The sequence below is a fragment of the Panthera onca genome, chromosome B2, assembly GCF_046562875.1.
Source record: "Panthera onca isolate mPanOnc1 chromosome B2, mPanOnc1 haplotype 2, whole genome shotgun sequence".
In the NCBI taxonomy this organism is placed as follows: domain Eukaryota; kingdom Metazoa; phylum Chordata; class Mammalia; order Carnivora; family Felidae; genus Panthera; species Panthera onca.
Window position 1 is genome coordinate 138,301,622 of NC_138343.1, and position 27,114 is coordinate 138,328,735.

Consider the following 27,114-nt stretch of genomic DNA (forward strand, 5'->3'; position numbering starts at 1 on the left):
ATAAACAGGCCATATTCCAGTTCACAAACCTAAATAGGATTAGAGCTCAGCACCACTCAACACCTCCCTCTTCTTCACTCCAAGGAATCCTTCTGGTCTCCCTGATCTCAAACCTGTCAGGATCTGCCCCCATACCTTCTCCCAAATAAAATGAATAAAAATTTCAAAATAAAAATAAAATGCTATGATTTTGAGGCAAAGGCATCTGTTGCCAATTTAAGCAGCAAAGGAATACTGACAGCAATCCTGGGTCTTTAAGGCTTGTAAACAGACAGTCAATTAGCCACACAGGCCTGCTGGCTCGCCTGGCCGGATTGCTTCAGGCCTTTGGTGGGGATTTTTAGCTTGGCTCACCACCCCTGCTTTCTTAGCAAAATTGCCAGTTCCACCAGTGACAGTGCTACCAATCAGCATGGATGTTACCTCTCTTTTTATCGGATCTTCCATGGATTTTTTAAATCTTTTAAATTCGGTGTACAAGTTTGAAAATTGACAGCATCTAAAATACACCGTGCATTAAAGCATAAGCAGCAGCTTGCATCTCCCTACACAGAATTCTAAAGCTGTAACGGGGAAGGGGGGCACCTGGGTGGCTCAGTCGGATAAGCGTCTGACTTCAGCTCAGGTCATGATCTCATAGTTCGTGGGTTCAAGCCCCACGTCGGGCTCTGTGCTGACAGCTCAGAGCCTGGAGCCTGCCTCGGATTCTGTGTCTCCCTCTCTCTCAGCCCCTCCCCTGCTCATGCTCTGTATCTCTCTCTCTCTCTCTCTCAAAAATATCAACGTTAAAAAAAAAAATAAGTTGTAATGAGAGGGTGGGGAGTGGTATGGATAGATATGTCACAAATATATTTTTTGAATACATAAACGTAAAATAATTAAACAAATGCAAGAAGTTGAAAACTGACCTAGAAGAAATTATGTGCCAGTTTCTCAAAAGAGAAAGGGATGTCTTTGGCTAATACAGATTTATTCAGTTTTAAGACAACTTTTCTACATTTGTCACTGCTGAAATCCTGTGCCAGAGCAGGTACACATGGATTAAACTACAAACACACCTCTTCCCTTGCCTCTCACAAACGCCTTACCAAAGTCTACTTGCTCTGTAAACAAGCAAATCAGGCAAACCCTTCCGCTTTTTATTTCACACCCCATGCCTCCCAAAAGTTGACACCAGGTATGAGTCTTGCTCATAAACCCAATGACACAGTGTTTCATGTCACTCCAGGACCCTCTCTGCGACCTGTGGGGACCATCCTCTCCCCTTGCACAGGGAACCTAAAAGTCCTTTGAGAAGTTTGTGACTTTCTAGGATTCTGAAGTTGAGGGAAGCAACTCTGGTTACTAAAGAACATAAGTAAATCACCATCCCGATAGCTATTCCCACAGTGCTTACAGGAGCACATCTTACGAAATAACTTCTTGGCTCCTAAGAAGAAACCGGGCTGGTTTTCTTAACTGGGCTTGGTGAGACGGAGCGCCTTCCACTGGGGCTGTTGAGCCAGATGATGACAGAGGACTATTACTCAGTGGAATACATACTACACCGAGGAGGACACACCCAAGGATTGCTGTCACCCCACCGGTTATCAAAAGCCCCACTAAAGCAGGCAATGTAGTAAGTCGAGGACATTAATTGTGACACCACACCGGCTTAAGAGGCCAGCCTTTGGCAACAGCCTGCCCTCTGACTTTTAATGCTTGTACTCTACAGATCACTGCTAGCAGCTGTCAGCTCTCAGAACAATCAGTTAGGGGAATAACCAGGGGGAGAGATTTAAGAAATCATCCACACCTGGGGTGCCTGGGTGGCTTGGTTGAGCCTCTCATTCTTTTTTTAATTTTTTTTTTTGATGTTTATTTATTTTTGAGAGAGACAGAGCATGGGCAGGGGAAGGGCAGAGAGGAAGGGAGACACAGAATCTGAAGCAGGCTCCAGACTCTGAGCTGTCAGCACAGAGCCTGACATGGGGCTCGAACTCATGAACCATGAGATCATGACCCGAGCCAAAGTCAGATGCTTAACTGACTGAACCATCCATCATGTACCCTGAGTGTCTGACTCTCGATTTCAGCTTGGGGTCATGATCCCAAGGTTGTGGGATGGAGCCCCTCACTGGGCTCTGTGCTGAGCTTAGAGCCTGCTTGGGATCCTCTCTCTCCCCCCCTCTGCCCCTCTCCCCCACTCATGTGCTCTAAATTAGAAGAAAGAAAGAAAGAAAGAAAGAAAGAAAGAAAGAAAGAAAGAAAGAAAGAAAGAAAGAAAGAAAGAGGAAGGAAGGAAGAAAGAGGAAGGAAGGAAGGAAGAAAGAAAGAGGGAAAGAAAGGAAGAAAGGAAAAGAAAGGAAGAAAGAAAGAGGAAGGAAGGATGGAAGGAATAAAAAAGAAAACAGAAAAAAGAAAGAAAGAGAGAGAGAGAAAGGAGGAAAGAAACCATCCACATCTTAAAGTTTAGGAGGTGGAACCAGCATCCCCTCTATTCTATGCCATTTTATATCAATACATCCCCCAAAATATCCAATTTTCTTTTTGCCCTTCCTCACACTGAGCTGTAACTTACCATTTGTAAAAGGCAGCGTGTCTGTGTTTAATTCGAAACGGTTCTGTTGGAAATGCGAATTTTTACCCAGGATATCCCTGTAGTCTATGCACCCAAACAACGGCTAGAGTATCAAGCACTTGCTATGTGCCATATAGTGCTGTACTGTGGTACCTGCCTCACCTGCATTATCTCACTTACCCCTCAATATAAACCCTGAAAATTTAGTAACAGCATGACCCAAATTTAAAAATAAGCAGGTTGACTACAACAATGGATATGACTTAACCTACGTCACACATCTAGCGGTAATGGGTCCAGACGTCAGCAGTCAGCCCTGGTCTTAACCACTATGCATTATAGCAGCCACAAATGTTTCTGAATGAGGAATGAACCACACACAAACACACAAATGTACACAACCATGGGGGGGGGGGGGGGTTGTCGGAGAAAGGAAGAGAACTATGAGTGAATGCATGAATACATCTTCCCTTCAGGCAGAATCTTTAAGAGTTAAACAATTGTTCCTCTATCGCAGGGCAATTAACTTCAGGCATGTGCTCCAACCTTCACCCAAAGCAGACAGGTTCCACTGAGTGCCAGGATTTTTCAGTCAATTCCAACTTTGTTAGAGAGACTTGAGGGTTTTACCTTCCTCCCTATCAAGTGTTTACCAAAGACCTTTATTGTCTGGCCCCAATTTGAGAAGATAAAACAGACACCGTCTCAGACCATCTCAAGTGCAAACGTTAATCCCATCATTTAGCTTTAAGATGAAAATGATCTTCTTAAAAGAGAAAAAGAATGTTAACTGCATGCATCAAACCAAAGCAAACCAACCAAAGCGACTCTATTCCTAACATCTCACAGCAACAATATGTCACGTTCATTATAATTTTGGATCTGTAAAAAGCAAACAAACGAACAATTACAATAATAAGGTCTATAGTACACAGGCTGCTTTTATAAGATAGGATAGTCTTATAATGTCTTTATAATAATATACTTACACAGTTATTACCAAGATGATAATTATCTGCCTTACTGCACAAAATTGTTTTCAGATCTTCTGATGACAATTAAGTCATTATAAAAGACAGATTTCACCTCACTGATCACTTCCAGGAAATCTCCCACAATTGCATTTCATAAAATAGATTATCTTAGATCCTTAGATTTCACCCTGAATTCCTAAGGTTGCTTATAAGCATTTATACTTTTTCTTTTGTTAATAGTCAGTCTTAGGAAATGCTCCTTTTCTCCTTGATTAAAACGTGATTTTAGGAGACGGAATTTCTATGGCAGAGCTGGAACATTACATTATCTCGAGTTAAAGTTAATTTTTAAACTGGAAATACGATAAAGGGACCAACAACCATGTTACCTTAATTAAATATTTTTGCAATATCCATTCTAGGGCTTAAAAAAAAAAAAAAAATGAAGGAGAAACCCAAAACACGCCTTGGGATAGGAGACACAGCCACTGATGCAAAAAGAAGTTATAAAACAGAATTCCAGGTTGCTAACGCACACAAGAGAAGGATGTTAAATTGGTTAAAGTAATAGATAATAGATGTGCTACAAACCATCACATACTCAGAAATTATTGCGGGGGAGGTAGGGGGTGGGGGTGGGAAGAGAAGCAAAAAAAAACTGGTTTTTTAAATGGTAACTATTAAAACACTAAAATTTTACCTTGTCAAATTATTTTTAAACCACGTTCCACTGAATTAGAATTGTGGACTGCTAAGGATAGAAGCTTTCCCAGAACTGAGTATATGTTTAACCCTGGGACGATGTGGCAATGTCAACCACCCACAACAATCTGGGAAACAATGCGAAGCAAGAGAAGGGGCGGCCACACCCTTCAGAGGTGGGTTCTTACTTAGGTTTCTCATCCAACCATAATCAAGCCCTATTAGTTTTAAGTATAATCTCAATGTCCTTCCAGAGTTCAGGACCTCGGAGATGAACGCCCAGGTGGCGGCGCCTGGATCTGGTACAGCAAGTGTGATTCATCTGGGCCTGGGTCCGAAATGTTCTGAGTCTGTATTTTCAAGATGTAGGTATAAATTGCATCGTGCTAAAAGTCAGAAAGGGAGGAAGAGAACAGTATATCTTAAAGGTGGAACATCCTTCTGGGGTTGGGAAGGAAGTGATTTCCTAACCTTTGAGTGAGATTTCTGACCACTTCTGGATAATAAATTCCTACAAATGCTAAGCTATGCTTTTTGGCTCACCCCACCGGAGTGAAGACTGAATATATAAAGACTACATTATAGGCCGAGCTAGAAACAATCATCAATCATTAATCAGCCATGGGCAGCAGACTGGAAGTGATAACACACAGAACACCCACAGCTCAAGGTATAACTCCACACCACACTCCCCCCCAAAGCACTCACTTCCTGTGAGCTCAGCCTGCCCCACCCAACTCCCAGGCTCTGTTCCTCTCCATTCCTCACAGCCTTCCCTTTTCTCTCCCACCACCACCAGACTTTGTTTCATCAAGTCCGTGTTTTAGCAGTGCCTCTGTGTGTTGACGAAGAGTTTTCATGTCTCCTCGTGCTAAAAACCTGACCGGTTTCACAATTCAGAGATCAAGGAAAATAAACACCCAGGAAGTCAAGTAAATTTTCACAGAGAGCATTTAACTGAGACTTCTTGAAATTCAGGGACTCCCCTACAGTGGAGGGACAAGTTCACTCTGGGTCATAAACCCAGTATCATGCTCTGTTCCAGAAGAGTCAAGTAAGTGCCTCTGCAACAGGATCCTGAATCAAATAACATACAGGATCCTTAAAAAATATAAACACATATATGGATAGTTATACGTATATGTGTGAGTACATATATATATGTATGTACGCATATATATGCGCACACACACACACACACATACACACATACACACACACACACACAGATATTATGTATGTATATACAGGCACATGCACTTCCTCCAGAATAGAAGGCTACTCAAAGATCTTAATTTCTTCATTTGTTTCCACCTGCTCGGAGGCATAAACAGGGCCCTGGTGATCTATTCCTCTCCCCAAATACAAACCTCTCCAACCTCATCTCCTTCCACTCAACCTCCTGATAGGTACAGCACAATCAAGTTCTTTCAGTAGCCAGTACTTAAATGCCTGGCTCTCTCTTGCCTTTCAGTTTTCTGCCAAATATTTTCTTTCCCCTCCCTAATCCAGGCCGGGTTACCTCTTGCCCATACTACAGGTCTTGATTTGAAAGTGGCTTTCTCCAAGAAACCATTCACGCATCACCCATTCAAACCCGAGTTAAATACTCCTCCTCTGCACGCCTAGGACACCCTGTAGCTTAAATGCCGATGGACTGGTCTGTGTGTTCCCCTTGACAGAAAATGTCAAAGACACCAGGGATCCTTTCTTGTTCACTACACCTATAAGAGATATTATAAATGACAGGTTTTCAATAAATATTTGCTGACCTATATGTAAAGTTATTTGGTTTATCTATTGGCACCAGTTTTCCTGCTAACAAATGGCTTCCACCTATGGGCTGTAACAGACATTGTTTATATATTATTTTATGGCATTCTGAGTATTTCAGACAAATCTTACAATATATGAAGGTAAATGATCAGCAACAGGGAATTCTCCCAAGGTTTAGGATCCATCCATAACAACTCTTTCCTACCTAAATGGGTTAACTAGGGAATATCACAGAACTCAGGTAGCTATTTACTCTCATTTCCAAATTTTCATTTCCAAAAAATGTGGGGAAAAAATGGGGAAGGAAGAATTTCTGCTGAATAACTCTTCTCTATGGAAGCCACAGTAGACAGTCATTCACTAAGTGAATGGCTTTGTTAGTATTAAAATAAGAGATTGCATCATCTACACTGTACTGTTATCCAGTTGGCATAACACGTCCCAATAGATAAAATAGCTAGTCACCAAACAGTTAACTATTTCAGAATTTGGGTATCGGTTTTAAAGAATTAAATTAAAATGCATTCAGTACCTCAGTCATACTGAGAACAAACCAGAGCTGTGTTCTTTCAGGAAGCAGATGGTCTCTCAGACATCAATTCCTCTTTTCCATTTGTTCTTGGACATACTCAGACTTCTGCTGCCATCAACGCACTGAAACTACCCCGGCCGGTCCACCCATGTCCTCTACGTGGCTCACTCAAAATGCTGGTCAGTTCTCTGTCCTCCCCTCACCAGCCTGGCCCAGCTGACTATACTCCTTCCTTCTGGGAACACTTTCTGCACTGGCCACCAGGGCCACCCTCTCCTTGCTTTCCTTCTACTTACTGGCAGCAACTTCACAGCAATCTTCCTGGTCCTGGTCGCTCATCTTCCAGACTTTCAAAGTTTGAAATACCCCAGGTTTTCTTTTCTCTTCATTTGTCTTCTTTTGCTCATTCATTTGGTGACCCATCTGGTCTTGAACCAGTCCCCACCACCCCATTAATCCAAACACATATCCAACTGCCTACTTCACTTCACGAACACACACTGCAAATTTCAAATCTGAGTATTCCCTTAACCATCTCCTCCTTCCAACTCCCCAGGCCAAGTACTCGATGGGTATCTTCTTACACCAATATCCACTCTCCCGATTGGCCTTTCAGAACACCTGGAACATGGCCACCTCTCACGGTGGCCACAGCCACCATGGGGTGCCAGCGTCATCTTTCACATGATTGGTGTCATAGCATCCTGTTCCTGATTCTACCCGTGTTCACTCCAGTCTTCTCAACACAGCAGCCGCTGTAACCTTACGATGTAAATCTGATAGCGCTCCTTGGCTCAAAATCTACTGGCTCGCCAAACACCAAATTAAAGCCGAACATACAATATATATAGTGATCTCTAAGGCTCTGCACCAGCTGGTGTCTGATCTCTGATCTCACCTCCTGCAGCTCCTCCCTTTGCTCACTCTGCTCCAGAGGCTCACTCTAGCCACCTTGCCTCACCAACGCGGCAAGCACTCTCCTGCCTCGGGGCATTCGCACCTACTGTTCCGTCGGCCCAAACATTCCTCCACCCGTCAGCCTCACTGCTCACTGAAATCCTTCCCTGGTCACCACAGTGAACACTGCATCCCCATTCCCTTCCTGCATCCACCGATGCAGCCCGTCGCCCCTCCACGTCCAGGTGCTACAAATTTTACTTACATCCTGTCTACCCCCACTAGCAGAGCAGCTCCGGGAATATAGGAACTACTGTCTACTTTGCTCACGGTTGTATCCGCAGTTCTTAGAACAGTGCCTGGCACAAGGCAGGCATTCAATAAATATTTGTTGAATGAATGCATGGTGACTATGAAACCCTCGCTACACTTGGTGGGAATATCCGTTAACGGGACACTCTAGTGAACAGACTAAGAGTTAGTTCTATTTCTCCTCATGTGGCCTAGGAATACAGTACTTCATCAAAAACCTCATTTCTAGAACTAAATAATGTGAAATACAAGTGATTTCATTTCCAAATACCAGGTAAATGGAGTTAGCACTGATATAAAAGTCATAGATGGGAAATTAGCAAGTTTTAATAGAAATATCAGCCACATAGAACACTGGGATAGATGGTATTAAAAAAAAAAAACAACTACCATTTTATAGCTGGCCCTATTACACAAAGAACTTATTAACTTTACCTGAGGGAAATCGCAGAAAAAAATCACACCTACTTCTTAAAGTTGGTTGGGTCAACGATGAATAAGAAAATGGGCCATATCGTATCTGCCCCCACCTTCCCTTTAGTGCCGGGCCCTTAAGAGCCCTACACACCCTTGGCTCTCTCCAGGTTGGTCTTTCGAATCACCCACTTGCTTTGGCAACGCAAAGAAGGCACTGATCTCACGGAATCGAGCTCACGGACCCACACAGCAATTGCAACCAAGCATGTCAGCCAGGACTGCTGATACTCGCTAAGCATTGGACGAAACTTGAGGAACTACTCCAAGATGAATTTTGCATTTATCAGCACTGATTTTGTATCTCCATTTACATGCTATCCTTGTAGGACTCTAATCTTCTCTTTTATTTTGCATTCCATACCTTCTAATGAGTGGTACAGAAATAATTCTGGGTGTCATATTCATGTATATTGCATCATTTCACACTCAAGTATGAGAACCTAAATTTCAGCTAACACTATCCAATTTTAACACGTTTCATGTGCCAAGCTGCATGATATTTACACCTCATTAAAACATGAGACAATCAGAGTGCTGTAATAAGAGAGGGCACTGTGTTTTCTTAAGGGTTTGAATCATGCAAGACGTTGGTACATCATGCAAGATGCATCTTCTACAAACTGGATGAGTTTTTGAAGCTGGTATCTACAAGGTGTGCTCACCCTTGAACCTGCAAAACAGCTCCTCCCAGAATTCAACACATTTTACTGGTGCTTCCCTGTGGAGTCACTGAGTCACAAAACCTGGACATTGAAGTCCCTTCTACCACTCACACATCAGACCCTGCTGGGGCTTCCAGATCACTCTTGGGCGGTGCCTCTCTCACCATTCTTTTCCCTCCTTTTGTTCCCAAGCCCTCATTTCTAGCTCAGGCCTCCCCAGCGCTCCACCCAGGACCCCGAATGCCCTGTAGAGCAGGTCTCTTAACCCCTAATCACTCCTCCTCCTCCTTGGAGCCTTCCCTACTTCCTACAGTTCTAGCAGCAACACGCCTCCATTCAAACCCTTCTGTAATTTCCCCAGTGAATGAAGAACAAAGTTCCTAAACGTCAGTGGCTCTCAAACGGTGGTTCACAAACCACCTGCAAAAGACACCGGGGGCTGTCCACTACAAATGGGACTCTAGGCCCCCACCATGAACCTACAACATTAGCAAACTCTCTGGCAATTAGGGCCACGAACCATCTGGTCCTTACCAGAGGCTCTTATGCCCACTAAAATCTGAGTGCTCTTGAGTCTTGCAGTCATACAACACGGCTGGACACACCTGGCTGTGCCAGACAAACCAGCCCACACAAGACTGAAAAACAAAAACTAAAAAAACACAGGCTAGCTATTTGAAGGTAACAGAGAGCTGCCACGGCAGCCAGGACTTGAGAGGTCAAGATCCCGGAAAGACAGGAAAATGAGTCCAACATTCTCTCCCACGTTGCTCTTTGCGGCTTTTCTGATTCCCAAGCATCCTGAAGACAAGAGTCCACGCAGAAAGTAGCCATGGCTTAGAATACGAGAGAAAAACCATTTGATTATCTTTGTATGTACAAACAAGAGAATAAAAGCCACCTCTAATTCTGTCATCCTGAGACAACCAATGCTGGCATTGTAAATGTATTTCCTTCCAGTCTCTTCTTTTAATGTATATTCTCATAATCTCAGAATTTTAACTTATGAGAAAACTAGAACCTAAAACCATGAAGTGATTATCCAAAGGCTACATCATCCCTATTAAATATACTTGAAAACTATCTTTCCCCATTTACAACAGCCCAATCACATATGTTTAAAAAGAAAAGAAATAGGATGTTCTCCAGAACTTTTTTTTTATTGGTTGGTAAATTATAGGTTAAATTTAAGAAGGTCAATTCAAATCTTACTGTTCATAACAAATGTTTTCCCCTTGCCCTCGTGACTTATTACCAGCCAACTTATGTTGGCATCCACCAAAGAGCAGCTAGGTTGAGAGGTCAGGTTCTGGAAATCAAATATGTCTTGATTCAATCCCCATTTACTCATTACACAACCTCAGAGAGGTCAGGGCCTGGTGTTCTTAACTCCAAAATGAAGACCATAAAAGTGCCCCTGTGAAATAAGCATTCTGAGGGCTAAACGAGATAATCCACAAAAACTCCCCGGCAAAGACCTAGCGCGTAGAAATCTCAATAAACACCACCTGGTAATGGCTGCCTCCTTACCAAACCATGACCTTCTTGACAACAGGCTTCATTTATATCTAGCTCATCTTTTTGTCCCTAGCATAAGGCAGAGTAACTGGTACGAAAAAGGAAATAGATAGATAGATAGTTAGAGACAGATTTTTTAATCTGTTAAGAGGAAACTAAGGGTTGAAATAAAAACTTAATGAACATTTAACATAAGGTTATAACGAATATATTATGTGTCTGTATACACATGTGTATAGTCTGTATACTTATGTTATGTGTTAATACACACATATACGGACTATTTACTTACAAAGCAAACCAAAAGATTCAAATATTCCATAATTATCCCCGAAAAATTTGTAGATTGCATTTTGGAGTGAGTTCTACCCCGGTGTAAGTACTAACACTAGTGCTTTTCTTGGTTTTTTTGTTTTCTTTTGTTTCCCAATTCAGAGCACCACGAAATAGAAAGACCTTAAGTCAACTGACAACTTACTAAATCAAACAGGATCCCACAAACTAGCACAAAAATTTGGAACATATACCCTACTTTGAAATCCTTCTGTACAAAGGAATGAATTTATGTATGAATGAACTCTTTCTGTACAAACAGAAACAGTTCCTGTCAGGAGCCAATACCGCACAGCCAACAGCAAAATAAACTCAATCAAGAGAAGCCACATTCCTTTTTCACACTGAAGAGGAACTACCTAATGGTCTGCTACGCCCAATAAGGCATTGGTATTTTTGACCTAACAACACCTCAATGGAATCACACGTTGCAATGTTGGGAATAACGGAACTAGTTAAATGGCAAAATGAAATTACGGGTAACCAACGGATTTACTAAACAGCTGAAGAATTACTGTGGAGCTAACCGTATTCACATCTTACAGGTATGTTTCTCACCTGGGCAACTAACACCTGACCGGAGTGGACCACAGAGGGAATGACAAACTGACCCACAGATATATTTTGTTTGTCCTCTGCCAAAAAAAGCCTGTGAGCGGTTTTCTAAAAACTGGACAATGTCACATACAAAGCCAGATCTCCAGCTTCATTGTGAAACAACAAGAAAAAGCAACGAAAATCAGAAGATCTGGAAACCGTAGGTCTGGTCAGCCAAAACTGGGCAACCGGCTTGTCTTTGGGTGGGAGGCAGTCTCTACAACTTTCTGCCTTCTTCTCACATGTACTCCTCCATTTCCATTCCCGACACTGCCTGCCTGCCCCCTGCCGTCAGCTGTAGTTTGTAACTCTTGTTCCAAGTCCCAGTGCCCACCCTGGTCTTGAGTGTTCATTTCTGTAGTGTCTCTTCTAGTTTGGACTCTCTTGGCCTTCCACAACCGCAGGGGCTCCCGAACCCCACCTGCACGGGTTCAGTGTCCACGTACTAAATGAAAGAGCTCTTCACCTTGATCTTCAATTTATTTGCTGCTCTGAGTATTTCTCTCGTCTGCTTTCCTTCCCTCACTTCTCTTTGCATCTGCCTGCGCTGTTCAAAGCCAAAACTGGAGTGCTAAGTGAGAGAGAACAACTATCCAGCCTCTCTCTTAAGATGGAACGGGGGAAGGGGTTACATTCTGCGCCTCTATTAGAGCGAGGTCTGGAAATTCCACACAAAACCTAAACAGGTCCCTTCAGACCCCGAAACATTCCTCTCCTGTGTTTTCCTAAGGCTGAGCACTCAAAGAGGTCCACAACAAAAGGCTCCCAGGGCCTGGGGTGGAGCAGCTGGCTAGGAGCCTGCAGGGATAGCAACTTCGACTCTCCCCCGCCCACTCTGGAAAGGACACTCACAGACGGAGGTACCGTAACTCATCCACTGAAATACGCAACAGCCGTCCCTACTGGAAAAGCTCTCCTTCCTTACTCATCACTCTGTACGAGTCAAAAACCAACTGTAGACAGGAATTATGGGGGACAGTCTGGTTTGTTTGTTTTTGTTTTTGTATGCGCCGCATGAGCGGTACAGACCAATGGTCCTCAAATTTTAGCCGGTACCAGAATCTCCTGAGGGACCTGTTACCATGCAGCTTCCCGGGTCCCACCCCCAGGGTGTCTGATTCTGTGCGTCTGGGATGGGGCCCGAGAATTTACATGTGTGAGTTCCCAGGTGATGCAGATGCTGAAAACGTAAGTTCAAAAACAGTGATGATGCGATGCTGGGGGACCCATGCGTATCGGGCTGGGAAAGGGTCTCGTGAAAAATCTCAGCTTAGAAATGTCGGGTGTCAGGTCCAGTATTCCTATACTTATAGGTGCTCATCACGTGTGCTGATTAGACGGTACCCGACAAGAATGGAGAATTCCAAAACGGAGGTGGTCTTCACAGATCAGCATTATAGAAGTTCTCCAACCTGGCCCAGGGGTACTCACAACCAAAGCGCTTCATAATATAGGTCTCCAGACATCTTCCTCACAAGGAGGATGACTGTTGTTTCCACAGACGCTACTCACAGCCACCTCATCCGTGCACAGTGTGGGGCTCCAGCTGGAATCCTTGTTAAAGAGGTGCTCACAACATCAACAGCTATTACATGAAGGCGGTCCACTCTACGTGGGAAGCTAGTTTTCTTGTCTGAAGGATCACATTCAAGGCAGTGTGACTTGACTCTCTTTATAACACTGTGATGTAGGGGCGCCTGGGTGGCTCAGTTGGTTAAGCATCTGACTTCAGCTCAGGTCATGACCTCACGGCTTGTGAGTTCAAGCCCCACGTCGGGCACTGTGCTGACAGCTCAGAGCCTGGAGCCTGCTTCGGATTTCTGTGTCTCCCTCTGTCTCTCTCTGCCCCTTCTGTGCTTACTCTGTCTCTCAAAAATAAATAAAGACATTAAAAATACTTTTAAAAAAACACCGTAATGTAAAATTACTCTGGGAACATAAAAGGCTATTCAATTAACACAGGTTAAAGTGGGAAACGCGCGCGCGCGCGCGCGCACACACACACACACACACACACACACACACACACACACTGCTAAATCCAAAAGCACTGAAATTTCCCCTCTGCTGCAAATCTCTGAAAATAGGAAATAGAATGTTTCCTTTCACTAAAAGGTTTTCCTCAGGAAAGCATGATTCAGATTATCATAATCACCGCCTTTTCTGATAGATAACACGTAGGGGTTCTCCTCTAAAAGGGCTGACAGATTTTCTTCTTGGGGGAAAAGGGGAGGGAAGGGAGCATAGGTATGTGTAGCAACCTTCCAGGCTATTCTCATATAAGCCTACCTACCCTCATTTCTCTGACACTCTACCCTACTGATAAGTAATGCATTAAATGTTTAAAAATGAATTCAATTCTTACCTGTTGAAAATCACTCAATACATCATCTATTCTACCAAAAATATGATGGCTTTCTTTTCTAAAGAAAATTAGGACAGTCTTTCAATGGAGCAAAAATATTTTAAATCAGATCTATCTACAAGTTCCTTTGACTCAAACATTTTTTAAGTTTTCCTACAGAGAGCTTTCTAGTTTTTACAACCTACTGATCTGCATTCTAAGGAACTGTTTTGCTCTAATAAACACAACTGCATTTGCCCTTCTGATCCCAGGTTAAAAACTGTTCAATCAGCCATTTGATGTCAAAGAAAACAAACTAGGCTAAGTCCACTTTCACAAAACCCCTATTCATAGATGAATAAACAGCTTCAGAAACTGTAGCTCCCAGCAAAATGTGCCAGGAAAGAACAATACTGGGAACAAAGCACGTGAACGCAAAAAGACAGATTTCCTCCTCTATTTAAATGACAAGAGAGTAATCAGGATGAGGGGAGAGTAGGAGCTCTCCTAACCCCAGGAGGAAAAAAATGAAAAAAAAACAAAACAAAACACTAATATACCTCACAATTTCAAATATAATTTCAAAATGATCTACCAGTGAACCAATTCCATCTAGAACTTGCCCTCTCCAATGCTGAAGCCACCAAAGCCTTAGTCCAAAACACCATCATCTCTAGAATGCTTTCCAGCTGGCCTCCCTAAATTTACTTCTGCCGCAAATCCAAATCAGATTTGTTACTCTCCTGCTTTCCACAACAACTAGGAAAAACTGCAAACAGCTGACCAAGATTGAGGAGCCCCTCCATGATCTGGCCTCTGTGTTATCTCTTACCCCCTCTCTGCCCACCACCCCACCATCCTTGTTCTTCATGAGGCCACCACACTTCCTTTCCTCAAACACTCCAAATTCATTTGCACCTCGGGGCCTCTGCAACAGCTGTTCTCTCTCCCCCCTCTAATTTTCCAATTGTTGGTTCCGTCTCATCATTCATGCCTAAACGTCATCTTCTCAGACAGGCTTCCCTGATGACACCATCGAAAGAAGTCCCCCACCCAATCACTTCCCTTCATAGCTTTACTTTCTTCTTTGCACTTATCAGTAGTATTTTCTCGTTCGTCTATTTTGTTGTGGTGGTCATTATCAGCCCCATAGTTAAAGCAGGGGTCTAACTCATCCCTGAACCTGGAACACAGCTGGATTTCCAGCACCTAGAATATGTGGAACTTGGTAGGTCCTAAGTAATTATTTGTTGAATGAATGAAGAAATACTTTTTACAACAGCATGGAACTGTCATCAAAATAAGTATTCCTTCTGCAATGTTGCAATGTTGCTCCTAAGCTCTTCCCAAGAAAGCGACTACAAGCGACTTTCCCAAGAAAGCGAAAACCATTCTATGATACTCTCTAAGACCTACAGGGTCCTCAAAAGAGGTGAAGGAGATTGTCCAAGGAAACATGAGGAGAAGACAGAAAATGTAGTTAATTTAACAGACCACCTGTGTACCAACAAAAGGGACCACCTATGTACTATGGAATTGTTGTGAGTTATTAGTAAGCATGTGAAAAGTGACTATCAGCCACAACAGTATTATATATTCAAACGAAAATAATCCAATTATACTATATATTAGCTTGGAGTTATTATGGATTAATCATTAATAATAAGCATATGAACATATATATGCCGTGCATTCGCTATACTGCCTCTTTTATTTATAACTAAAATCCTATGTGTTGGTTATTATCAGTCCCATTTTACAGATGAGAAAACTAAGGCAGCCTTGAAGAAGAAAAGTTACGTATCCAAGCTTTCAAACCAGTTAGTGTTAAACACAGAACATGAATCCAGTTTTATTTTACTCCAAAGCCTATATATTATTCACCATAGCTGCTTGACATTCTCTCTCAAAGCAATTAAAAGGAAGACACTATGAATAATCAAAGGCAGCAGGAAATGTGTGTGTGTGTGTGTGTGTGTATGTATGTCCCTGTGTATGATTCTACCAAATAGAAATGTTAATTATACCACATAGACAAAAAAATGCAATAGGACACTCAAAATAAAAATTAGATTAGAAGTGTCAAAAGAAGAAATGATGTATTCTATTACTGAGTTGCATTCTGAAACAATACAACACAATCAACAAACTACAATAAAATAAATAAATAGCCATAAATGTCTCAAATACTAAAAGGTCAGGTTCAAAATATGCAGTGTCCTGCTTAAGCTGTGTAATTTCTTAAAAAAATTTTTTTTCACGTTTTATTTATTTTTGAGACAGAGAGAGACAGAGCATGAACAGGGGAGGGTCAGCGAGAGGGAGACACAGAATCTGAAACAGGCTCCAGGCTCTGAGCGGTCAGCACAGAGCCCGACGCGGGGCTCGAACTCACGGACCGCGAGATCATGACCTGAGCCGAAGTCGGACGCTTAACCGACTGAGCCACCCAGGCGCCCCAAGCTGTGTAATTTCAAAAAGAAAGAAAAGGCCTGTGTCCTAGGAGTATAAATCCTAAGGGGAGAATCAGGAAACACAAAAGTTAGAGGCTCTCTGGAGCTGCCCCTTCCCACACTTGTCGAGGAGAAAACAGTACCCACCTTGGCCAGAGGAGAAGACAGGTATAGAGGGAACAACAGAATAGAAGCCTGTGGAGTCTGGTCCCAATTCCTGGCCTTTGACCTTGGACAAGTGATTTAACACCTAAAAGCCAAGATGTCCTCATCTGCTACAGAGATATGCCTTCACGGAACATCTCTCGGGCTTGTGAAAAGACAAAAAAGAACAAACGTGGAGGAGCTGTGCAGAGCTTACATAAACAAAACCTGCCTTATTTATTAAAGGCCAAAATGATGGCTAAGCCTGGGGTAAAAACTCTAGAAATATCACGAAATGAGAGTAGAGAGGGAAATCAAGGTGAGAACACGAATGTCCCAGAGCCGGAACCCAAGAGGCTAGGAATGGTCAGTCAACACTGGAGGCAGCAACACAGAAGTGTGAGGCAGAGAAGACAGGCCCCCACAGCTCTCTGCGATGATGTGGACGCAGAAAGGCTCACCTGTGAGCCTCGGGCACGAAGAGGTCACTCCCAATCTCAATGGAGACAGACGGAGACACCTGGCCTTGGCACAAGACACACTTTTAAATTATGAAAACTTCTCTGGTTATTCCCGAAATAACATTCTGTGTCATTTTCTACCAATTATGCAATCTCCCCTGGGATCTGCTAATCCTGACAAACCCCTGTGTGGTCAGAGACTATAGGACCGGCCACAAGCCCACCCATCTTCCAATGCCCCCTGGCGATACTGACAAACTTGAGCCACAGCGCCCACCGACCACCTCACAACGCCCTTCTTTTGAAAAACACAAAAACAAAAACAAAAAAATGTTGTTACGAGGACCCTTCGAGGCCCAAAACGTAGGTAAGAAATCCCAGGGGAAGTGTCTCACTTAGTTTGCAGACAAGGACCCGATGCTGTTGCCAGATGGTGCTTATGAACAGAAGCACACCCCTGACGTCACCTTTTTGCTTTCAGTAAGTGGCCAAGTGAAGCATCCTCAAACGAAGCACCGTCCTTCAAGGACTTAAACAAAACCCACGGAGCCCCTGTCGGGTGGGAGAGCAGAACCCAGCAGCAGAGTATAAAAATGTGCTCGCGGCCACGTGCCCGAGCAGTGCTCCTTGAACCATAATGAGCACGCGAGTCACCAGGAGATCCTGTTAAAATGCAGATTCCGATTCAGCAGGCCTGAGCTTCTGCATCTCTAACAAGCTCTCGGGCGAGGTGGCCTGTTGGTCATGGACCAGGTGCCAGACAGCAGTCAACACCCGACACCACGCGAGCCTTAACGCCGTGCTCGCTGGAAGTCCAGCTACTGTTTTTACAAAGTTGAGAAAACACAGTTTGGATTTCTTTACCCAGAGAAGGTTCATGATACTGGCAAGAGACATCTATCGCTCGGCCAACCAAGAATCTTCCCGATCTGCTGGCAAGTCCTGCCCTGGTTCCTTGGAGCGGTCGACAAATGGCAGGGAAATCTCTTCAGTACTGACTGGTGCCCCTGAATGGTAGGAGTCAACCCTCTGACAGACCTGACCGCTCAGAGAGAATAATTTATGACCTGCAGCTATAGAATAACAGAGAGGAAGCAATAAAAACGAGTGGTAATTTACAGAGAGCTTACGTAAGACCATACAATCAGGGGTAGGACTGGGACACAGCCCCCAAGTTTGATTCCAGAGCCCACACTCACCACTGAACTCCACTGCCCTGGTGCAGGCCATGGACACGATGAAGTCGTGGAGGAAACAAGAGGGCTGTTGAGCCCCGTCACTTATAAATAGGGGACCCTGAGCAAGTTCTCTGTCTCCCTCTCTCTGCTTTAGTTTCTTCATCTTTACCATGGGTTAATAATGGTTTGTATACCTCATTGGGTTTCCTGAGAATTATGAGTCCAAACAAAGCACTTAGCATAGCGTCTGACACATAATAAGTGCTTCAAGAAGTGTTTTTCTATTATTATGAGTAAGAGAACTCTATGGCTGGAGCCCAGGAAATAGACCAGGACCAGGAAGTGTACGCAATAAAGTGAAGGGTTTCTGACCTCTGAGGGAGACATACAGCTCTCGAAAGGACCTCCCTTTTTCACTGACCACAGAGGCTAAAGGGAAAAGAATAACCTAATTGAAATCAGGATTATGGGAGGAACTGACCTCTAGTATGACGGCAGCAGCAGGGACCTAACGGCTTAACACTGGAGTTGACCTACAATGTACCCGATCTCTACAGATAACGCTGAAATTCTAGCCCCTCCAGGACCAAACACGGACAGACACCACAGGGAAGAACAGTGTACGTGGCCAGATTACAGAGAATGAGCCAATGTCCTGAATCCCAAAGGCTCAGACCTTAAGCAAGAAACCCCCTTTACTCTTGGCTGGTGATGGGGAAACGGTGCCTATGCAGAGCCAGAAGCTGGCCAAAGAGACTTCTGCTCTGCAACTAAAGCTGGGTCGTGCTCCCTCAACACACTTATTGAGAACCGGCCCATTCCATGCCAAGCCATGACCAATGGCACTTATGGGAGAAACCAGTGGTCCTTCCTCCTTGTTAAAGACATTCCCCAATGGCCTGAAAACAGAAACACCACTTGGGTAGCTGCATTTTACCATGCAACTCCTAACATTTAAATCAAGCTTAGAGACAAAAGACTTCATATAACTTACAGTTTTGACCAGAGAAAGTTTACCAGGAATGAAAATAGAACACTGTCTCTAAAACAGGACTGACCCACGAGCTTGACAGAAGTAGGAAATTATGACATGTATCCTCCTTTGAGAACTAAGCTATAAAGATCAGTACATATAAATTACTGTGTGTTAGACACCACTGGCTTAAGTTTACCAGCATCTATTCTCCCCTCCTTCCTTACTGAACAAACTCCAATTTTTTTCAGGGCCACAATGTACCCAACCGAAAAGAACTACAGTGACTGGCCTCCCTTGCAGCACAAGGGGGGCTGCATGATAGTTCTGGCAAGTGAGACATAAGCCAGAAGACCTGGCTCCTAGCGGTCTTTTGCCTCCTCTGGGTCTCCTTTCTCCTGCCTGGAACAAAGGGGGCATGGTCCTGGAGGTGGAACAGCCACCTCGCCACCTCACACTAAGGCATTAAGCATGAGGATGAACTCCACTTGTGGCACCACGTGCTAAGAACAGCTGAACAGGACGGCAGAAGGAGCCCGGGCCTCTGACCGCACAGCAGAGCCCCCGCGCGCTCCTGAATTCTCCATCTCCAGGCTTCATTTGCACGAGAAAATCAACGCTCCCATCTGGTTAAACCCCTGTAAGTTGGGTTTTCAGTGGTGCACACCTGACCCTACTCTCACCTGATACACGTTGTAAAAGATCATTTGCTTTGCAAAAGCCTTGACTGAATTATTTGAAAGACGAGGTGCCATGAATTGTGAATTAATTTGATTTACAAATAACCCTCCTGACATACACCAAATGGGTAGGATAAGACACACATATCCCAGACAACTCTCCTCCGTTAACATGATTTTAAGAACTCACACCGTGAGAATCCTGGAGGTCTGGTCATCAATGTGGTGAAGACTCTGAAAGTCCTCTGGGAGTGACCCTGGGAAGAACCCCCTGAGAAGATGAAGTAAAGCCAAAGCACGCGGAGTCAAATGCTGCCGTCAGTTCTTTAGGTACCTAACCTTTCTGTGCCTCAGTTTCCTCAACTACAAAATGGAAATAACAGTTCCTACCTCAAGGGGTGGTTATGCAGTATTCAATGAGTTAATACTCATACAATGTGGAGACCGGAGCCTGACCTACCGCTGGGATTTACTGAGGATCTACTAATATCATGATAAAATTGGTGACAGTATAGCTAAAGACTAATACAAATAAAAATTATAATAATAAAAGCCAAATGAATTAATACATTCTATACGCATAAACCTTTCTTCTAATGCATGCACCTGCTGAATAGCGTCAACATGAAATCAAGCTGTGAATTGTGGTCGGGTTTAGACAGGGTTAAATCCAAGGTTTTCTACAGGGCTCACAACCACCATACCATACTCATGCAATACCAAGAGTGGCAAAGTCTACATGAAGAACTGCTTATCAGTAAGTAGGATGTATTTATAAAGTGGGGGGTGGGGGGTGGGTAGAGATGTTAGCAAAGACAGCTAAAAATAGGCGCATAAGCAAACAAGTCTGCGGAAGCCAACAGTTGATTGAAAAGTCAATACTTTGACAGCATTACTATGAGAAATATTCAAGTAATGCATCACGCAATTTGGGAGAATGTAGCCTCTTGTGTAAGCGTAAGCCACACTTGCACTTTTTATCTTTCCTAGATTCTAACACGGAAAGTACCCAGGTCATTCTATGAGGCTGTACTTAAGTGTCCAAAAGGGCACAAGCATTCTGTATAAAGTTGCCACATGCTAACCACAGGTATGTAACTTAATCAGTAGCCAGAGCTCCTGATACCAAGGTATTGAACTGCTGATAATTGCTCTTTCAGGTCAGTAGGAAACTTTCTCTAGATGAAAGCAATCTCAAGTCATAACGTCAAGGCAACTGGAGACCAAAAACCTTTTAATCTGCTCTTCCTTTTTAGATGCTAAACAAACATAACAGGATGTGAATTTACACTTCTCCCAATCCCAAGAGACCCCCCCCCCAAAAAAAAAGACACCAATCTTGAGGGTGTGAAGATCTCACTCCATAATCTTCCTGTGTGCCTGTTACCATTTTTCTAGTTGTACATTATCAAGTACGCTGGCAGAAGCTGAAGAAAGCCAAAGAGCGATAAACTGTAACCCTTTCTGTACCCCACGAGCAGTACTGTCCAACAGAAGTATACTGCAGGTCACAAACGTGAGTCACAGGTGTAATTTTCCATTTTTTAGGAGCCACAATTAAGAAGATAAAAATAAACGGGTGAAGTTAATGTTAATCATACATTTAATGCAATGTATCCAAAATACTCACTTCGGCATGTGGTAAGTATAAAAAACTGAGATAATTTAAATTATTTTTTTACACCTCGGCTTCACACGCATGTAATTTTACACTTACGACACATTGCGATTCTGACCAGCCCACTTTAAGGGCTTAAGAGCCACATATGACCCTACAGGACAGAACGGCTCTGGAGGTCAGAAGCCGCTGAAATCATCCTTTTCTTATGCTGCTTCTATAAGGGACACCAAGGGAAAAGAGACCAACCAACTGCATCCTGGCAGGTCACCAGGTGGGGAATCTGGTGGTGTCCTGGAACAGGGAAATACGCCCTACTTCAAAACAGGGTCTGGGAATTTACAGCTTTGAAGTTGCGTTTTGTGCCAAGCCCTGGCAATGCTCTTTACTCCTCCCCCAGGCAAAGCCAGTCACCAATGCACAAGTATGTGTTGTTTGCATCCTCGTTTTAAATGAGAGCCCTGGAAATTCTGGTCCCTGGACAAACCTCTTCCCTGGAGACACTGTATCCCTCTCCTGCTCCACTGGGATCAGGATACCCCACTGATGCACGCCATGTGTCCCATACAGGGAGGGACACCCATTCCCACGTGGTCTGTGTGTACTTGGCAGGCATGGGAAATGAGATGTAAGAGATGACCAGCTTCCTTCATGCCCCAGCCATGAGACGGTCTGAAAGGCGACCTGATCTTACCAGTATTACCTACCTCACAGGCTTACTGTGATCACCAAAGGCAATAACAGAGAGAGAGTTCTTAGCAAACTGTAAAGCGCTATACAATTCTAGTTAGTATTATTGAGAAAGGGCACCATTCCTCACCTGGAAGAGCAGATAGAAGAAAGAAAAAAGAAACAGTAACTTGAAACAAAGAGATGTTAAGCCAGGGGTGGGGGGGGGGGGTGAGGAACCCATAAACACAGTGGTTGTTCTTGCGGGCTTTGTTTCTTTGGAAGAGTAGAAGAGGCTTGAGAAACCTCCATCACTCTTCCCTGGAAATCTTGGGAGGCACTAAAAAGTAAGCCAGACCGCTGGGTAAGAGCTTCTACCCCCGCTCAGTCACCTATGACCGCCCCACCCCGCTGCTTTTCCTCGTCCCAAATACCGTACAGCTCAGGACAGTGATTCTGAACAGATCGCCTCTTCCCAGGGTCTAAATGTGGCCTAGAAATGCAGCGCCACAGGGGGTCCTGGCACCTTGGAGCAAAAGTCACCGAGTCCCGGGGAGTCTGGCTCAAGGCTTCTCGCCGGCGGGAACGCCTCCGCGTTGGCTCCGGTGCTGCCCTGTCGCCTTCTCCAACGAAAACACAGAGGCTCGGCGAGCCGCCCTCGTCTCCCTTTACCTGTCCAACCGCCCCGTCACGCCTGCGAACTACTCCGAGCGGGCAGGCGGCATTTACGAGGTCCGAGGGGAGTCACCCACACAAAGGCGCCTTGTGCCTCTCCGCTCCAGGACGGGCAGCCTGGGAGCGGGGCACCGCACCCCGGCAGGGAAGGCGCCCCCAGCCCGGCAAGTCCCGAGATACACCTCCCCCCCCCCCCCCATAGAAAGGCCATCTCCACTCCCCGGCTTAATGACGGGGCTCCCCTCGGCTTGCCACAGCTCGCACCCCAAAGGCAGGCACAAGAGCTAGGGGGTGCACAGGCCACTCCGAAGAAGTTTGCATTGCCACCGCACTGCGCTCTGCACGCGTCTCGCCCGCTGCAGCGGCTGAGCACCCCCAGACCCCGGCTCCCCGCCCACCCCATCACTGGGCCGGAGACGCGCCCCACCCCCCCGGACACGCTCACCTCTAGTCCAGTCCACCACTTGTTTGGGGCTCCACTTGGTCACGGGTTCCATGGTAAAGGGCTCTGCTCCCAGCTGGGCTAGAGTCGGCGGTTAAAGTCTGGCTACCAGGGCCGGCTGCCCCTTCCCGGGAGGGCGCGCCCCGCGGCTGGTCCCCGCGCGCCGGAGCGCCCCGTCAAGGCTCCATGGCCGCGGTCAGCGGGTCATCCCAGCGCGGCTCAGCCTGGACAGCGCGGTCCCCTCCCCGGCACCCGGACGCCGCGCGGCTCCTCCTCCAGCTGCCACCGTCCAGCTGCAGCTCCTCCTCCTCCCCCCCCGCCGCCGCCGCCGCCGGGAGCCCGGGCACAGCTGCCGCTCCTGGACGACGGCAGCTGCGGGGACGCGGGGCCGTGACCCCAGGCTCCCCTGGCCTCGGCTCGGCGCGGGACCCTTCGGGCCCAGCTGCTCCCGGCCGCTCGACCGCGCCGATCGCCGGGACCGCTTCCTCGGGTTCTCCGGCCGCGCGCTCCGCTCCCCCCTCCAGCTCCTCCTCTTCTGCGGCGTGCTCTCCCGGGGTCTCAGCTCCGCGTGCGCTGGCGTCCCCGAGCCTTCCCGGCCTCAGGTCCCACCTCCTGCGCCTCCCTCCGGGGCTGGACTTGCGCTGGGAGGAGCGCGGGGCCGGCGCGCTCGGGTTACAAAGTTTCGGCTCCGGTCGCTGCTCTCGGAATAAAAGAGGGGCGGGGCCGAGGACCCTGTGAAACTCGTGGGAGGGGGTGGTTCCGCCCGAAACGGGCGAATCCGGTTACTTTCCTTCTCGGAGCCTTTCGCTCACACTGCGAGAGTGTCCCGGGCCCTACTTTCCTTTTCAAGGGGCGGGTTGTAGATCTTGCGTGCATCCCGGAGAGCCCGTTGGCTTGGGTGAGGCCCGGGTCCTATTGGTAGCAGAACAATCTGTCTTGGCCTGAGCAACAATACACTACAAAAAAAAAAAAAAAGTAGGATCTGCATGTTCTGTTGATTTTCAATGCTTTGCATCAGAATGGCTCTGCGATTAAGCCTTTCTCACTTTAAATTTCTCAAGGCAAAATTATTTTACTTCATACTTTGGGTGACATTGTGACAATTAAATTCATTTTTTTAATGCCCTAAACGCCAGCCCGATGTTATTTTGTTCTGGAAAGACTTTGGCCCTCCGTGTATATGCGTTTTCATCCTTTTACTCATTCTGAAACCAAGTCTTCCCTGTGGAACATTCAAGGCCAGTGTCTAAGAGCAATTATCTCTCATTTCAACTCTGGACATGGGCCAAGTTCTCAAGTCCCATGAATCTTGCCTGTAAGATGGTCCTTGGGGACAAAAGGGCCAAGGCATTTGAAGGTGCCCAGCACAGAATGTTTGCATGGAGGCAAAGCCAGAAGAGGCCGGAAGGAAATGGCCTGGCTTCTGGGGCCTGGGGAGATGGAGGTAGTCACTTCATTTTCAGCTTTATCCCACCCTTATCTGAAATGAAAAACCCTCTGTGTATCCACTCCCATCCCCTTCTGGTTTTCTACTTAGGTCTTGGGTCGCAGTCAGGGGCCACGGGGCTGTCACTCACAGCAAGCACCCAGGGATTGAAGGCCAGCCCCCTCTCCAGCCCTGGGCTAATGGAAAGCAATCACTTTCTGATATGCCACAGGAAAGACTGCCCTCCTGTTACTCTAAGGTGCTTGGCAAGCTGGGGTTGGTGTGGTAATCACTGCCTTGCAAGACTCAACGCACTTCTTTCTGTAATGCTGCGGCAATATTTCAGCTTCGCAGCTAAAATGAATCATAATAAATTGGTAGCTTTTAGCATTATTTATTGTTGTATTATCATATTCATGCTTGCAAAGTGAGCTAATGCTCATTTGGATTAGTCATCAATCTTGAAGGAAAGGTTGCTAGCCAGCCAAAAAAAACACAAAACACAAAAACCAAAAAAGCGAGCGCACGACTGCAGAGACTGACATCAGGAGGGCCCTTCCACATTTCATGGGACTCAATCTGGGGCCAGAATGAACCCTACATGGAGGGAAAATCCTCAATGTGAATATTTACCTCTCCTCCTTCAAGCCTCCCCCTCAACACCCTCCCCAGCCTGAGTGAGCTCACAGACATTCTTTTGACACTTAATGATTCTTACCTTCAATTATGATTATTTATTCACACCTTCCCCTTGGAGACTTAACCCCTCGAGGGCAGAACCTACCCGATATTATGTAGAGCATTCTCTCCTCTCCCCTCCTACCACCTAGCTGGTACCACCTCACACAGAGTCCAAGGTGTGGTTAGTATTTATTCGTTCAATAAATATCTGCGAATGCCTCCTATGTGCCAGCCACTGCTTTCACTAAATATTTGTTGAATTAGTGTGATACGTACTATTTATACAGGTCTGTTGGGATGCCCATGTTGGAAAGGTGGCGGCAGCGGGCCTACGCCTCTGTTGTACACTGCGATGAGCTGGAATAAGAGGGAAAAAAACACCTAAAAAAGTGAAGCAACATCAGACCCACCTTCCACGCAACTTATCTATAGAACTGAGGAAACACAACCACACAGATAATGCAGTTATCAGATACAATGATTTTTTTTTTTTTTTTGAGCAAGAGTTATTGGCAGACTACGAAACTTGTCAAAGGAAATGACAAGCTTCCTGGTAGAGTAAATGACCTTCAAAAAAGATGACCTTTTTAAACTTAATAATATCACTTGTGAACCATCTTTACGGCAGAAAGTAGGGAGAAGGATTTTGACATTTGTCATTAGAGTCACTAGAAGATATAACCAGTCATCTCCACACCTTTTGTTACTGTGATCGCCGTATGGTGCCGTCTTTAATTATGATTAGGAAGACCATATAATTTATCTACAAGCCAGGATATTCCTGAATCCTGAAGGGGAGCTTTCAGGGACAGCTGGGTGGCTCAGTCAGTTGAGCGTCCTACTTCCCTGATCCCACACAGTTCTTGAGTTTGAGCCCCACATCGGGCTCTGTGCTGACGGCTCGGAGCCTGGAGCCTGCTTCGGATTCTGTGTCTCCCTCTCTCTCTGCCCTTCCCCCACTCATTCTCTCTCTCCTCTCTCTCTCTCAAAAATAAATAATAAACATTTTTAAAAGTTTAAAAAAATAGCTCTAAAGGGGAGCTATAAAATTGGGTCATGGGGTCCCTGTAATTATGAAGAAAAGTCAAGTGTTAATGATTTTGTCATAGAATTTAACTTGATGTTTTTCACAATGTTTTCAAATTCATTTGCCTTAGTCACTACTGGGAAGTTAAAAGGTAAAATTCTGAAAGTCAAGCAAGATTTTGCAAAATTTCATCCCACTGAGTCAACCCACTGACTGTACTCAGTACATAAATACATCATGGCTAAAGAGGAAGGCCATGCTAAGATCTCTAACCCAGAAGAGCAATTAACTATCTAAATGAATTAGCGTTCTGTTTACATTTCAAGTCCTGAAGGCTAATTACTATTTAAATAAGGCCTTCTACTTTAATTACAGCTGTTAGCATGTGAAAGTTTTTGGGAGACTGCCTTCCTATCTGAAATGCAAACTTGAAGACAATCAAAGTCACTAATGGCGCATAACAAAGGCAGAATTTTAGGTAAATAGCCTTGGAAACTGAAGTGTGTACAAAAAGATCATTTATAAATTTGCCAAGTTTTCTTCTCTGCCAGCTGTAATCCGTAGCTATGCTATCCCACTGTAAACGCATGCACGGTACCAAAATGCATAGCATTGCTATAGCATTGCACAGCATAGCTATGCTGTCCTCTTCAGAAGCAGAATTACTCATTTGGGCCTTGATGTCTATGGTCAGTTCATCACACATAACAAGTACCTGAGTAAATCCTTTTCTAAACTGAATTGAATTTGTAGAACTGATAACTAAAACCCAAGTCTCGATTTCTCTTCCAGCTCCTTCGTTTTTCTGACTTTGGGTCTGCTTGCACATGGAGGTCATTTATTCGACCAATGAAACATTTATTCAGTACTTGGAGGGCACTAAACTAGGCACAAGGAAGAATCAGAAACAGATGCCAGTAATATTTACAGATCAAAGTCACCACACAGGGCGACTGGGTGGCTCAGTCAGTTAAGCGTCTGACTCTTGGTTTCAGCTCAGGTC

The 27,114-nt window shown here is 45.1% G+C and overlaps 1 protein-coding gene across 4 annotated transcripts in view; it reads right to left on the reverse strand.

Moving 5' to 3' along the window:
• CNKSR3 (CNKSR family member 3) overlaps window positions 1-23,685 on the reverse strand; it is an 84,695-nt gene extending 61,010 nt beyond the window's left edge. For 2 of the 4 annotated variants that reach the window (XM_078447492.2, XM_078447486.2), the window contains exon 1: window positions 22,981-23,682. Coding sequence is in view for 3 of the 4 variants with exons in the window: in XM_078447486.2 (XP_078303612.1) it covers window positions 22,981-23,032 (52 nt within the window). In the remaining variant the exon portion in view is untranslated. Of the gene's footprint in view, window positions 1-22,980 lie in introns of all 4 variants that reach the window. The other 2 variants (XM_078447488.2, XM_078447489.2) reach the window with 2 other exon arrangements.
• Window positions 23,686-27,114: the final 3,429 nt, after the last annotated feature.